Source organism: Phacochoerus africanus, chromosome X (genome assembly GCF_016906955.1).
Source record: "Phacochoerus africanus isolate WHEZ1 chromosome X, ROS_Pafr_v1, whole genome shotgun sequence".
In the NCBI taxonomy this organism is placed as follows: domain Eukaryota; kingdom Metazoa; phylum Chordata; class Mammalia; order Artiodactyla; family Suidae; genus Phacochoerus; species Phacochoerus africanus.
In genome coordinates, this window is record NC_062560.1 from 66,185,227 (window position 1) to 66,201,094 (window position 15,868).

The window sequence follows — 15,868 nt, forward strand, 5'->3', positions numbered from 1 at the left end:
AAACAAGATCAAACATGTATTATTGATAATTGCTAAAGCTGAGAGATGGGTACATCAGGTAGACATATATATCAGTGTATATGTAACTGAATCACTTTGCTGTATACCTGAAACTAACACAACATTGTAAATCAACTATACTCCAATATAAAATAAGAATTAGATTTAAAAAGATTATTTCTTGTTTTCTTGTTTATGTGTATTTGAAAATTTTCATAATAAAAAGTTTTTTAAAATGAAGCCTTCTTGGGAGTTCCCGTCGTGGCACAGTGGAAACAAATCTGACTAGGAACCATGAGGTTTCAGGTTCCATCTCCGGCCTTGCTCAGTTGGTTGGGGATCCAGCGTTGCCGTGAGCTATGCTGTAGGTCTCAGACATGGCTCCAATCTGGCTCCGATCTAGCACTGCTTCCTCTCTGGTGAAAGGCTGGCAGCTGTAGCTCTGATTGGATCCCTAGCCTGGGAACCTCCATATGCTGTGGGTGTGGCCCTAAAAAGACAAAAAAGAATAAAATAAAATGAAGCCTTCTTTTTCAAATAGTTTTATTTGGGTTTGGTTCAAGACTGTATAAAAATTAAATAAATTTCTCCAGATTTACTTAATTCTTTCACAGTTAAATAAAAAAACTATTATAAGATTACTCTTTTTATGAGGAATGTTATCTGAATTGTTTTTCTTATCAATGTTACTAGGAATATATTCTGTACTTGTCGCTCTGATGGCTGGTAAGGCAGAAGTAAGATATAACCCTGCTGTTATACAACCCTTGATGATAGCAGAGTTAATCCGAGAGCTTGGATTTGGAACCACTGTGATGGAAAATACTGATGAAGGAGACGGTGTTTTGGAACTTGTTGTAAGTAAGAATTTTTGTGTAATTAAAGAAATTTCCAGGAAAACCTTTTTTTTTTTTTTTTTTTTGCTTTTTAGGGCCACACCTGTGGCATATGTAAGTTTCCAGGCTAGGGATCCAATCAGAGCTGCAGCTGCCAGCCACAGCCACAGCAATGCCAGATCCGAGCTGTGTGTGTGACCTACTCCACAGCTCACGGCAACAGTGGATCCTTTAACCCACTGAGCAAGTCCAGAGATCGAACCTGTCCTCATGGACACTAGGATTTGTTTCCACTGCGCCACAATAGGAACTCCCTGAAGGAAAAACTTGGTGAGAATTCAGAGTAGAATTCCATATATAATTAAATGTTTGGAAAATAAGACATAAAATGAAAATTAAGGAACTTGAAAAATGGAAGGACAATATATGACAATGGTGGCCTTCGAGCATGGAATTTAAAAGATCATCATACTTCTATTGTAAATCGAAAAACAGGAATTCAGTTTAAATGAATAAATAAAAATCAGCTTTTAAAATATAGTATGTGGAGGAGTTCCCGTCATGGCTCAGTGGTTAACGAATCTGACTAGGAACCATGAGGTTGCGGGTTCGATCCCTGGCCTTGCTCAGTGGGTTAAGGATCCAGGGTTGCCGTGAGCTGTGGTGTAGGTTGCAGATGTGGCTCGGATCCTACGTTGCTGTGGCTCTGGCGTAGGCCGGTGGCTACAGCTCTGATTAGACCCCTAGCCTGGGAACCTCCATATGCAGAGGGAGCGGCCCTAGCAAAGGCAAAAAGACAAAAAAAAAAAAAAAAAGCATCCATGAGGATCATTGTGTTAAGGATCTGGTGTTGTGGTGAACTGTAGTGTAGGTCACACATGTGGCTTGGATCCTGTATTGCTGTGGCTGTGTTGTAGGTTGGCAGCTGCCGCTCCAGTTTGATCCCTAGCCTGGAAACTTCCATGTGCTGCAGGTGTGGCCCTAACCTAAAAAAAAAAAAAAACATGTATTATGATTCCTACATAGTAGCATGTAAAAGAATAAATTCTAGATGCATTAAAGACTTAAATTTTATAGTCATAAAACAAGATGTAAGGCAAATTGGTTTAAAATGGTCATTTTCAAAATATAACTGAAATAAATAAAATGGTTATTTTCTCCAATCCAGCAAATCGTTTTATTTATATAACCTAAATAATTAAGAAATTTAGGAGTTCCCATCATGGCTCAGTGGTTAATGAATTCAACTAGGAAACATGAATTCAACTAGGAAACGATCCCTGGCCTTTGTCAGTGGGTTAAGGATCTGGCGTTGCTGTGAGCTGTGGTGTAGGTCACAGATGCGGCTTGGATCTGGCATTTCTGTGGCTCTGGTTTAGGCCAGCAGCTGCAGCTCTGATTCGACCCCTAGCCTGGGAACTTCCATATGCCGTGGGTGCGGCCCTAGAAAAGACAAAAAAAAAAAGACAAAAAAAGACAAAAATTTAATCCTGTGTCAAAATAAATTTGAGCTCAAACAAAAATTTGAATATAAAAAATGAAGTCATGAAGCTACCAGAAGAAATATTTGAAAAATTTTTTCATTTTAGTTTATTATAAAACTTTCACACATCAGGAAAAACAAAAAAAATTGTACAGTTGAACATTCTTTTTTTTTCTTTTTAGGGCTGCACCTGTGGTACCTGGAAGTCCAGGCTAGGGGTAGAATCAGCTTTAGCTGCTGGCCACAGCCACAGCCACAGCCATGCCAGATCGAAGCCAAGTCTGCAACCTACTCCACAGCTCACGGCAATGCCAGATCCTTAACCCACTGAGTGAGGCCAGCGTTTGAACCCACATCTTCATGGATACTAGTTGGGTTCATTACTGCTGAGCCCAATGGGAACTCCCAGTTGAACACTCTTATACACACTGTCTAGATTCTACAATTAACATATTTTATCGTACATCAGTGCATTGTGGAAATAATTTTAAACTCACAAAGAAGTTGGAAAAATAGTGTAGAGAATTTTCACGTAGTCTCTACCCAGCTTTTCCCAAGGATAACATCTAATCTATCATTTACAAATAAGAGTAGGAAGAGAATTTCTAAATATCATACAAAACCCATAAAAGACAAGATTTATAAATTTGGGTACATAAAAATTTTTTCTTGGAAGAAAAACATCATAAAAAGTCATAAAGCGAGTAAAATAATTATAATTAATATCATAGATGAAAGTTAATTTTCTAAATATATAAACTGTTGTGAATCAATAGGAGCCAGCAACCCCAAGGAAAAATAGTAAAGGTTATAAAGTGATAGTTCATAGAAAAGCTGATATGAACTGACAGTTCATAAAAAAGCCAAAACAGTACTTTTTTAAGCATATGAGAGAGTTCTCTTATGGCACAGGAGGTTGAGGATCTGGCATTGCTACTGCAGTGACTTGGTTTGATTCCTGGCCTGGAAACTTCTACATGCCAGGGACATGGCCAAAAAATATATGAAAAATATTCAATCTCAGTTAAAATAACAGTAAAGCAAATTACAACTGCCCTGAAATGCCATTTTTCACCTATTAGGTTGGTAAAGATAAGCAGTTTTGTTAACACTGATCTCTTGTATATCGTCAGTGGAATGTCTGTTGATAGAAGCTCTCAACAGAAGAATTCGGCAATATCTATCAAAAGTAAAATTGTAGTAAGTAGTCTTTGCCTCAGAAGTTCCACTAGTAGGAAATTATCCAACAGATATATTTGCATTTGTATGAAATGATATGTGTACAAAGATGTTTATTATAGTATTTTTATAGTAGCAAAAGATAGGAAACTAAATAACTAAATGTCAATTATTAGAAACTGGATAGATAATGATATATCCATACTGTGGGATACTGAGCAGTTATTAAGAAGAATGGGTTGGTTTTTACTTTTTAAATACTTCTAGAAAGTAATAGCTTTATCGAAATATAATTTGCATACCATAAAAAACATCCCTTCTAATATGTACTATTCAGTGGTTTTTAGTATGTTCTCAGGGTTGTACAACTGATCTCCATTATCTAATTTCAAAACACATCACCCCAAAAACAAACCCCATACCTATTAGTAGTCACTCCTCATTCTTGAACTCAATCATTTAAATCTTTTTTCTTTTCTTCATCATTCTAGCCAAAAGTTTGTCAATTTTGTTAATCTTTTCAAGTATTCAACTTCTGATTTTCTCTATTTTCTCTCTTGTTTATTTTCACTCTAATCTTGAATTTAATTTCACTTTTTCTAGTGTTTTGAGGTAGAAGCATAGGTTATTTGAGATCTTATTTTTAAATTTTATTTATTTTTTGGCCACGCTTGTGGCATGTGGAAGTTCCAGGGCTAGGGATCGAACTCAAGTCCATGGCAGCCACCTGAACCATAGCAGTAACAATGTGAGATCCCTAATCCACTGAGCCACCAGGCAATTCCAAGATCTTTTTTATTTTTATTGTTTTAAATTTTTTTATTTTTTATTTTTTGGTCTTTCTTTTTTGTCTTTTTAGGGCTGCACCCACAACATATGGAAGTTCCCAGGCTAGGGGTCAAATCGGGGCTGTAGCCGCTGGCCTACACCATAGCTCACGGCAATGCTGGATCCTTAACCCACTGATCGAGGCCAGGGATTGAACCCGCATCCTCATGGATCCTAGTTGGGATTGCTAACTGCTGGGCCATGACAGGAACTCCTTTCTTATTTTTAAATATTGGCATTTATAAGTTTTCCTCTAGGCACTGATTTCATTCCAGTTTAGTACTTCTCAACTCCAGACTTTCCATTGGGCCTTTATAATAATCCCTCTCTCTTTATTGATACTCTCTGTTTGGTGAGATATTGGCCTCATACTTTCCTTTAATTCTTTAGACATGGTTTCTTTTAATTCATTGCATATATTTACAACAGCTGATTTAACATCTTTTTCTAGTAAATCCAATGTTTGGGCTTCCTTAGTAACATTTCTATTGATTACTTTTTTTTCCCTGTGTATGGAACATACTTTCTTATTTTATTGCATGTCTGAACAGTTTTTTGTTGAAAGTGTGATGTGCTAACTCTGTAAATAAGATTCTCCCCTCGCCTTAAAATTTTTTTTTTTTAATTTTATGGCCACACCCATATGGCAATTCTGGATCCTTTTTTTTTTTTTTTTTGCCATCTTTTTAGGACTGCACCCTCGGCATATGGAAGTTCCCAGGCTAGGGGTTGAATTGGAGTTACAGCTGCTGGCCTACGCCACAGCCACAGCAATGCCAGATCTGAGCCATGTCTGCAACCTACACCACAGCTCATGGCAATGCTAATGGATCCTTTAACCCACTGCACCAGCTGGGGATCAAATCCATACTGCTGCAGTGACCTGATCGGCCACAGTCTGATTCTTAACCCACTGTACCTCAGCAGGAACTCCTTGGGGTTTGTTTTTTGTTGCTGTTTGTCATTGTTATTGTTTGTTTAGTGACTTCTGAACTAATTTTGTAAAGTTCTTTGTTGTGTGTGGCCACTGAACTCTTGCTTAGTTAGCTTGATGGTCAGCTAATGATTGGACAGTGATTTCCTTAAATATCTTGAACCCGTAAGTTTCCCAGTCTTTGCTAAAGAGCTCTCTGTAAATGTTAGGGCATGCCTTGAACACTCAACCATGCAGTTGTCACTTTTGCCTTAGCCTTCAATTTCTGCTTCTACAGAGCCTAAAGGTCAGCCTGAGGTGAGAGGTTCTGGCCTTTTCAGTTATTTTCTGAATATGCACACAGCCCTGGACGTGTGCATAATCCTATTGCATATGCATGGCCTTTTAGATTCCTAGGATTATGTTGGGGCTCTTACTGACATTTCACTTCCTAGTTTTCCTTTTTAGGCTTTTTTATTAGCCTATTCTTTGCCCCACCTGTTATCCATTGGCTCAGGCAGCCACAAGGTGAAGTAATTTCCTACAGTTGTTTGTGACAAATTCTCCTGGGGAAAAGGCTTTTTGTATTCACTGAGCTCCAGTTAGGACAAACACATCTTTGCAAGTGGAATATTATAGAAAACCATCAGACAGGTCAAATAATGACAGTTCTCTGGGAATGAGGCTCTGAAGGCATTCCAGTCCTTTTCTGTCCTCTCTGGTGGCTTCCCTGATGCTATTTTTCACCATGGTTATGGCCTGTTGGTCTTCATAGCTACCACAGAGCTAGAGGAGAGGGGATGGGAATAAGTCAAATTATAATGCCAAATATCTTGCTGTTTTATTTGGATTCGTCTAATTTTCTTGAATAAATGCTTCCTACATTGCTGCAAGCTTTTGTTTAATTTCCAAATTTTGTTTTAAATTAGTTTTCTGTTTTGTTTGTTTTTTCTTTTTACAGCCACACCTACAGCGTATGGAGGTTCCCGCACTTCAGAGCTGCAGCTGCTGCCTATACCGCAGCCATGGCAACACCAGATCCAAGCCACATCTGTGACTTACACCGCAGCTTGCAGCAATGCTAGATCTGTAACCCACTGAGTGAGGCCAGGTCGCTGTATCCTCACAGAGACAACACTGGGTCCTTAACCCTCTGAACCACAAGGAGAACTCCTGTTTTTGTTTTCTTTTGTTTTTTTCCTTTTTAAAAGTTTTACTGAAGTATAGTTGATTTACAGTGTTGTGGTAATTTCTGCTGTACAACAAAGAGATTCAGTTATACATGTATATATCCATTCGCTTTCAGATTCTTTTCCCACATAGATTATCACAGGATATTAGGAAGAGTTTTCTGTACTGTACAGCAGGTTGCATACAGTTGGCCAGTTATTCCATATACCTCAGGGATTGGCATAATCAGTTTTTGTTTGTTTGTTTGCTTTTTAGGGCCGCATGTGTGGCATATGGAGGTTCCCAGGCTAGGGATTGAATTGAAGCTGTAGCTGCCGGCTTACACCACAGCTCACAGCAATGCTGGATCCTTAACCCACTGGGCGAGGCCAGGGATAGAACCCATAATCTCATGGATACTAGTCGGACTCATTTCCACTGCACCACAACAGGGACTCCATAATCAGTTTTTTTTTTCTTTTTTTTTCCTTTTCTGGGTCCGCTCCCACGGCATATGGAGGTTCCCAGGCTAGGGGTTTAATCAGAGCTGTAGCCACCAGCCTACACCAGAGCCACAGCAACTCGGGATCAGAGCCTCGCCTGCGACCTACACCACAGCTCACAGCAACACGGGATCCTTAACCCACTGAGCAAGGCCAGGGATTGAACCCGCAACCTAATGGTTCCTAGTCGGACTCGTTAACCATTGCGCCACGACAGGAACTCCCATAATCAGTTTTTTAATTGATGTATAATTGATTTATAATATTATGTGTTTCAGGTGTACAATAGTGATTTGAAATTCTTATAGAATATACTCCATTTAAAGTTAGTACAAAATTGGAGTTCCTGTTGTGGCTCAGTGGTTAACAAATCTGACTAGGAATGATGAGGTTGCGGGTTCCATCCCTGGCCTTGCTCAGTGGGTTAAGGATCTGGCGTTGCCATAAGCTGTGGTGTAGGTTGCAGACGCAGCTCGGATCCCGAGTTGCTGTGGCTGTGGTGTAGGCCGGTGGCTACAGCTCCGATTAGACCCCTAGCCTGGGAACCTCCACATGCCGCGGGAGCGGCCCAAGAAATGGCAAAAAGAAAAAAAAAGTTACGACAAAATATTGGCTATATATTCTATGCCACGCAATATATACTTGTAGATTATTTTATACATAGTTTGTACTTCTTTGTCTTAAACTTTTTAAAGTATAGTTGACTCAGTGTTGTGTTAATTTTTGCTGTACAGCAGTCACCCAGTCATACACACACACACACACACACATATACCTTTTCTCATATTATCTTCTATCATGTTCTGTTATAAGAGATTGGATATAGTTTCCTGTGCTGTTACAGTAGGACCTCATTGCCCATCTATTCTAAATGTAATAGTTTTCATCTAATAACCCCAAACTCCCCACCCATCCCACTTCTTCCCCTCCTTCCACTTGGCAACCACAAGTTCCATGTCTGTGAGTCTATTTCTGTTCCATAGATAGGTTCATTTGTGCCATATTTTATTTCATTTTTGCTTTTTAGGGCTGCACCCATGGCATATGGGAGTTCCCAGCCTAGGGGTCAGATCAGAGCTGCAGCTACAGGCCTACACCACAGCCACAGCAATGCCAGATCCAAGTTATGTCTGCAACCTATACCACAGCTCATGGCAATGCTGGATCCTTAACCCACTGGGCAAGGCCAGGGATCGAACGCACATCATGGATACTAGTCAGGTTAATAATCTACTGAGCCACAATGGGAATTCCTTCAGCACCATTTATTGAAAAGGCCAGGGATCAAAGCCACATCCTCATGGATACTAGTTGGGTTCATTACCACTCAGCCACAACAGGAACTTCTTTTTTTTTATTTTTAATTTTTTTATTACTCAATGAATTTTATTACATTTATAGTTGTACAACAATCATCACAACCAAATTTTATAGCATTTTCATCGCAAAGCCTCAGTGCATCCCCCCACCCCCCAACCTGTCTCATTTGGAAACCATAAGTTTTTCAAAGTCTGTGAGTCAGTATCTGTTCTGCAAAGAAGTTCATTGTGTCCTTTTTTTAGATTCCACTTGTAAGTGATAGTATTTGATGTTGGTGTCTCATTGTCTGACTGACATCACTTAGCGTGATAATTTCTAGGTCCATCCATGTACAACAGGAACTTCTGTTCCATATTTTAGATTCCAGGTACAAGTGATATCGTATGATATTTGTCTTTCTCTTTCTGACTTACTTCACTAAGTATGAGAATCACTAGTTGCATCCATATTGCTGCAAATGGCATTATTTTGTTCTTTGTATGGCTGAGTAGTATTCCATCGTGTGTATATGCCACATTTTTTTTTTTGACTTTTCGTCTTTTCTAGGGCTGCACCCACAGCATATGGAGGTTTCCAGGCTAGGGGTCTAGTCAGCTGTAGCCACCAGCCACAGCAACGCAGCGTCCAAGCTGCGTCTGCAACCCACACTACAGCTCACAGCAACACCGGATCCTTAACCCACTGAGCAAGGCCAGGGATCAAACCCAAAACCTCATGGTTCCTAGTTGGATTCGCCAGCCACTGAACCACGACAGGAACTCCTTATGCCACATCTTCTTAATCCATTCATCTGTCCATGGTCATTTAGGTTTTTTCCATGTTTTGGCTATTGTGAATAGTGCTACAGTGAACATAGGAGTGCATGTATCTTTTTGAATTGTTTTCTCCAGGTATGTGCCCAGGAGTGGGATTGCTAGATCATGTAGTAGTTCTATATTTAGTTTTCTGAGGAACCTCCATACTGTTTTCCATAGTGGTTATACCAATTTACATTCCCACCAACAGTGTAGAAGGGTTCCTTTTTCTCCACATCCTCTCTAGTATTTGTTATTTAAAGACTTATTAATGATGGCCATTCTGACCAGTGTGAGGTGGTACTTTGTTGTAGTTTTGATTTGCATTTCTCCAATAGTGATATTGAGCATTTTCTCATGTGCCTACTGGCCACCCATGTGTCTTCTTCGGAGAAATGTCTGTTTAGGTCTTCTGCTCATTTTTTGATTGGGTTGTTTGTTTTTTTCTTGTTGAGTTGTATGAGCTGTTTATATATTTCGGGGATTAAGGCCTGTTGGTTGCATCATTTGCAACTATTTTCTCCCATTCTGTGGGTTGTCTTTTCATTTTTTTATGGTTTCCTTTGCTGTGCAAAAGCCTGTAAGTTTGATTAGGCCCCATTGGTTTATTTTTGTTTTTATTTCTATTGCCTTGGGAGTCAGACCTAAGAAAGGATTTGTATGGTTGATGTCAGAGAATGTTTTCCTATGTTCTTTTCTAGGAGTTTTATGGTATCTTGTCTTACATTTAAGTCTTTAAGCCATTTTTAGTTTATTTTTATGCATGGTGTGAGAGTGTGTTCTAGTTTCACTGATTCACATGCAGCTGTCCAGTTTTCCCAGCACCACTTGCTGAAGACACTTTTTCCCATTTTATATTCTTGCCTGTGTTCTTCTTGACTCTATGAAGATTAATTGATTGTAGGTATCTGGGTTTATTTCTGGAGAAGTAGTTTTTACTTTTTAATCCCCACCTCTATATTGCTCCTCTCATTTCTTCTTCCCATTGTTTTTTTATTTGTTATTTTTTGTCTTTTCTAGGGCCACACCCACGGCATATGGAAGTTCCCAGGTTAGGGGTCCAATCAGAGCTGTAGCCGCTGGCCTACACCACAGCCACTGCAACTCAGGATCCGAGCCACATCTGCGACCTATACCACAGCTCACAGCAATGCTAGATCCTTGACCCACTGACAAAGGCCAGGGATCGAACTGGCAACCTCATGGTTCCTAGTCGGATTCGTTAACTACTGCGCCACGATGGGAACTCCTCTTCTTCCCATTGGTAATCACTAGTTTGTTTTCTATGAGTCGGTTTCTATTTATTGTATTCATTTGTTCGTTTTATTTTTTATTTATTTATTTTTTTAGGGCCACATCTTCAACATATGGAAGTTCCCGGGCAAGGGGTCGAATCGGAGCTACAGCTGCTGGTATGCCACAGCCACAGGAACGTAGGATCTGAGCCGTGTCTGCAACCTACACCACAGCTCATGGCAAATACTGGATCCTTAACCCACTGAGCAATGTCAGGCATCAAACCCGCATCCTCATGGGTACTAGTTGGATTCTTAACCTCTGAGCCATAAGGGGAATGCCATTCATTTTATTTTTTAGATTTCACATATAAGACACAGTATTTATCTGCATTGAATGCATGAAACAATGATAGGTATCAAATCCTCTAATACTGAGTGGTAACGAAGAGGAAGACTTTTAATGAGATCCTCTTCTGTTTTATCTGTTGGCAGCTGGGACCATATCTTTGCTCACTGTGATATAAAAACAGTGATCTAATGATCACATCTAAAGTATAAAGTATATTAATAATTCAGATAAAATCTTGTATGTTATTCCTGTGTTATAAGAGCTTTTGTAGTTTAAAGTAATAACTCATTTGATGGAGAAAAAAAGTATATTTCTCAGTAACAAGCCTTTGTCTTTAACAGGTGAGAGGAATGACGTGTGCCTCCTGTGTACATAAAATAGAGTCTACTCTCACAAAACACAGAGGAATCTTCTACTGCTCTGTAGCCCTGGCAACCAACAAGGCACATATTAAATATGATCCAGAAATTATTGGTCCCAGAGATATTATTCATGTAATTGAAGTAAGTGCCAAAACTGTGCATTTCTGTGTTCTTACCTATCCAGTAAGTATTCCCTTGAATCACTTCTGTTTTGTATCAGATAAAGATAATAAAAAAAAATATGATTCCTTTGTTTACTCTGTAGACAACATCTATCTTAAAATTTAATGTAAATATATCTGCCTTTGACCTTGTTAGGAAGAGTTAGACAAAGTCACATTTTCACTATTAATCAGGAGCAGACTTAAGATAGAATGAGAAATCATATAAAAATATTTATTTAGAAAATGTAAATAAAGTACAGTTTTGTATGAATAGAATTCATGTTAATCATTATGAAATTGAAGCATCCTGTTAGATACTGTATTGCTTGTTAGGTCAAAGCAAATGATATCTTTTTAAGTTAAAGTAAGAAATTTAGGGAGTTCCCGTTGTGGCGCAGTGGTTAACGAATCCGACTAGGAACCATGAGGTCGCGGGTTCGGTCCCTGCCCTTGCTCAGTGGGTTAACGATCCGGCGTTGCCGTGAGCTGTGGTGTAGGTTGCAGACACGGCTCGGATCCTGCGTTGCTGTGGCTCTGGCGGAGGCCGGTGGCTGCAGCTCCGATTGGACGCCTAGCCTGGGAACCTCCATATGCCGCAGGAGCGGCCCAAGAAATAGCAAAAAAAAAAAAAAAAGTGAGAAATTTAAAGGACTAGACGTTTTTCTTTTTCTTTTTCCAGGCATGTAGATTTATTTTAATTCAGAAATACTTTCATATTCACTAACTGTTAATTAAGTTTAAAAATTCAAGAGGGACACAGAAAATTACATGGGTCTTAGAAGCTATGTCAAACACGCGAGTTTTAAAAGTGACACTTAGTGTAATTTAGCCCTCATAAATTAATTAGCCCTCATAAATTCTTATAATCAACTTATTACAACGGGAACACAAACATACCATATATTACTCTTTAGATTTTTGTTTTACAATATGTTCTTGTCAATGGGACACTTCAAAATGTTTAAACCTGACAGAAGAGCATTTCTTAAAAAAAGGCACCATGGAAGGAAAAAAGCATCAGAAACACTTCTGTCTTTTATATGGTGTGGAGATGGGAAACATTATAATAAAAATTCTTCCTCCATTCTTCTGGGGAGCTCTTTCTGAATATTTACACTTGGATCTATTGTTCTTTAAACAATTTTAGATTTAAAATTAATTCTAAGCAAGAAACATGCCCACTTTCAATATTCATTTTCATTAATATCTTCTGAATTTCTGTTTAAGTGGTTGGTTTCTGGGTCAGAGTTAGGCAGATTCACACTGTATAAAGGAAATCCTGTCTCACAGTTAACAACACACACTTAGCAGTGACGAGTTAAACTGCTTTAGGGGTTCACATGGGAGTCAGAACTGTCTCTAGGTTATTGTAATTTGGGGAAGTAGTTCTAGATTTGATGTTTTGGAGAAGCAGCTTCAAGAAGGAAGAAAGAGATGGCTCCTCAGCTAAATGTACCAGTTAGTCCTTCTGATCTCCTTAGCTCCACTGTAACAAGGCCATCCCAGCTGGGGCCAAGGCCACACTCTCCTCTTTAATTTGGCCTGGTCCTGCCCACTGAGATGGGCCTAAATGGGAAAAGGGAGGAGCTAAAGTCAACCTGGGGTGAGGGGTGAAGTTAGGGGACTGAGGAGCGAAAATTCCAGTACGTCTTGAATACCACAGTCATCTCTGGTGGCCCCATAAGTCTGGGCTGTGGTTTTGGGAAATTAGGTGACCAAACCTTTTTTCTTTGTGACAAATTCATCCTGTAATCTTAAGTGGTATTACATGTGAGAGTGCTTTAAAAGTGCTAATATGGTATAGCATTGGTGTTCTAATGATCTGAAAAGCATATTAATCTTTCAGATAAGATCCTGTTAATGTAGATAATAATACCATCAACATCTTTGTGAAGCTAGCATTATCGAGTATCAACTATGTGCCAGTTAGCAAAATTGCAAAGCTTCAGCTCTTGATTTAATTCTCACCACAGTGCTATCATCTTTGTTTTGGAGGTGAGGAGACTCAGGTTGTGAGATGTTAAGTTAGTTGTCCAAAGTCACATAGCTAGTGTCATAGCTGGGATTCAAGCCTAATGTTTCTGAATCCAGTGTTCATGCTTGCTCTTTTCACTGTGCTTTAATGCCAACAAAAGTAAGATGGCAGCATTTTCCCTAACAGTTCAAAATGTAGTGTATGTTACTATCTGTGCTCATATGAGTCTTAGGTGGTAATTTTCTTTCAATACTTTTTTTTATTGAGGAAGATTTTTGTTAATGTTCTTTTTCCTGGCAGAACAATAGTAAAGAGTGCGTATGTAAAACCTTGAATAATATATTTAGTATAGTGCTAGCTTTTGTGGCCTATTCCATTTTCTGTGCTTGTTCAGGCAAAGGATGGATGAATAAATGGATAGATAGATGACAAAGCTAAACTTAAAAATAAAGTGAGTAATATCTATCAATACTAGGAGGTGCTTATCTAAGAGTAAGATTTATGATTTTCCTGCTGAATTCTTTTTTTTTTTTTTTGTCTTTTGTCTTTTGAGGGCTGCACCTGCGGCGTACGGAGGTTCCCAGGCTAGAGGTCTAATCAGAGCTGTGGCTGCCGGCCTACACCAGAGCCACAGCAATGCCAGATCTGAGCCACACCTGGAACCTACACCACAGCTCATGGCAATGCTGGATCCTTAACCCACTGAGCAAGGGAAGGGATCGAACCCGCAACCTCATGGTTCCTAGTCGGATTCGTTTCTGCTGCACCATGATAGGAACTCCTGAATTCTGTCTTTATTAGGGCATCAAACACTCTGTCAGCCTGACAAAGCAATAGATTCTGCTTTTTTCCAAAATAACTTATTGGAGGCTTTAGTTTATTTCTTGATATAATAAGAACCTCTACTCAGGACAAGTGTACTTGAGTTAAATCAATAGTTTGAGAACAGTAGAATAGACATTAACTAGAGTTGAGGAAATTTTCATTTCTTTGATGAAAAATTAGAAACAAAAGTAATTAAGAGAAGGAAGCAAATCATTTTTGTATTCCACAGAGTGACTTGCACTCAGTAATTGAGTTGAATTGTTCTTTTATGGAAGAAAAAAACATATGGAAGTTCCCAGGCCAGGGCTCAAATCACCAGGGGTCAAATCGAAGCTACAGCTGCCAGCCCAAGCCACAGCCACAGCAACACAGGATCCAAGCCACGTCTGCAACCTACACCACAGTTCATGGCAATGCCAGATCCTTAACCCATTAAGTAAGGCCAGGGATCAAACCTGCGTCCTCATGGATACTGGTTCAGTTCATTGCCACTGAGCCATGACAGAAACTCCCTGAATTGTTCTTAATGACAGTGCCACAGCTTAATTTCTGTACATAATATTTATACATTCAGTGAAATAATTGTTTTCTCATGAATTTCCTTAGAGCTTAGGTTTTGAAGCTTCTTTGGTCAAGAAGGATCGGTCAGCAAGTCACCTAGACCATAAACGAGAAATCAGACAGTAAGTACTTTTATAGTGTCAGTGAAAAACAGATTTTGATTCTTCATTACAAATTTAACATCCTGTTAGCATGTCAGTTTTTTCAGTATCATCCATTTGGCTATAAGTTATATTTCTCTATATTACTTAGAGTCTTTAAGCATTAGCTACTTACTCAAATGATTTTCTTTTCTGTATAAGATGGCGACGGGCCTTTCTTGTGAGCCTGTTTTTCTGTATTCCTGTAATGGGGCTGATGATATATATGATGGTTATGGACCACCACCTTGCAACTCTTCACCATAATCAGAACATGAGCCAAGAAGAAATGATCAACAGTCATTCTTCTATGTTCCTGGAGCGTCAGATCCTGCCAGGATTGTCCATTATGAATTTGCTATCTTTTTTATTGTGTATACCTGTACAGGCAAGTAGAATGTTAGCAAATATATGTGTTAATAATAGAAAATAGCTAAAACATGGCATGTGAGGCTATTTTCAGTCGTAGAAAAATATTAGCCAGATGTATAGTCATTTTGTGCTGAATGCTTTATAAAAAATAATCTTAAACTGATAAAGTGGATAATAAATTCCATTTTAACTCCTAAAGATGTTTTTTAATGATAAAGCAGAGAATGAGTTCAATTCATATTCAGATATGAATTTGGTATTCCTATCTGCTATTGTATGTAACTTTAAAGTTATAATAAATATATTATTTAATTTCTTTATAGTTTATATTAAATGCATTATACTTATATTAATTATATTTATTATATTTTATTTTAATGTATTTATTGATTTATTATATAAAATAAAAACCATAATAATTATGTTATTTATTTTAATTATTTCTCCATGGCACTTAAGTTTATTATTCTACGTATGTTTTCAGCTCCTCTTTTTTTTTTCTTTCTTTTTTTTTTTTTAGGGCCACATCCACAGCACATGGACGTTCTCAGGCCGGGGGTTGAATTGGAGGTGCAGCTGCCAGCCACAGCCACAGCCGCAGCAACGTGGATTCTGAGTTGCATCTGTGACCTATACACCACAGCTCACAGCAATGCCGGATTCTTAACCCAATGAGCTGGGCCAGGGATTGAAGCTGCATCCTTATGGATACTAGTTGGGTTTGTTACCACTGAGCCACAACGGAAACTCCTCAGCTCCTCTTTTGAGGTAAACTTTTACTGTGGAATACTTCCATCTAATAGATCTATTCCTTCTTCTTATACCTATTAAAAGCAGTAATAATTTTTAAAAATCT

At 38.7% G+C, this 15,868-nt stretch overlaps 1 protein-coding gene across 1 annotated transcript in view; it reads left to right on the forward strand.

Moving 5' to 3' along the window:
* ATP7A (ATPase copper transporting alpha) overlaps nt 1–15,868 on the forward strand; it is a 136,894-nt gene that overhangs the window by 91,057 nt on the left and 29,969 nt on the right. Inside the window, exons 6-9 of the mRNA XM_047764912.1 lie at nt 694–857; nt 10,955–11,116; nt 14,546–14,622; nt 14,803–15,028. Coding sequence (XP_047620868.1) covers nt 694–857; nt 10,955–11,116; nt 14,546–14,622; nt 14,803–15,028 — 629 coding nt within the window. The remainder of the gene's footprint in view (nt 1–693; nt 858–10,954; nt 11,117–14,545; nt 14,623–14,802; nt 15,029–15,868) is intronic.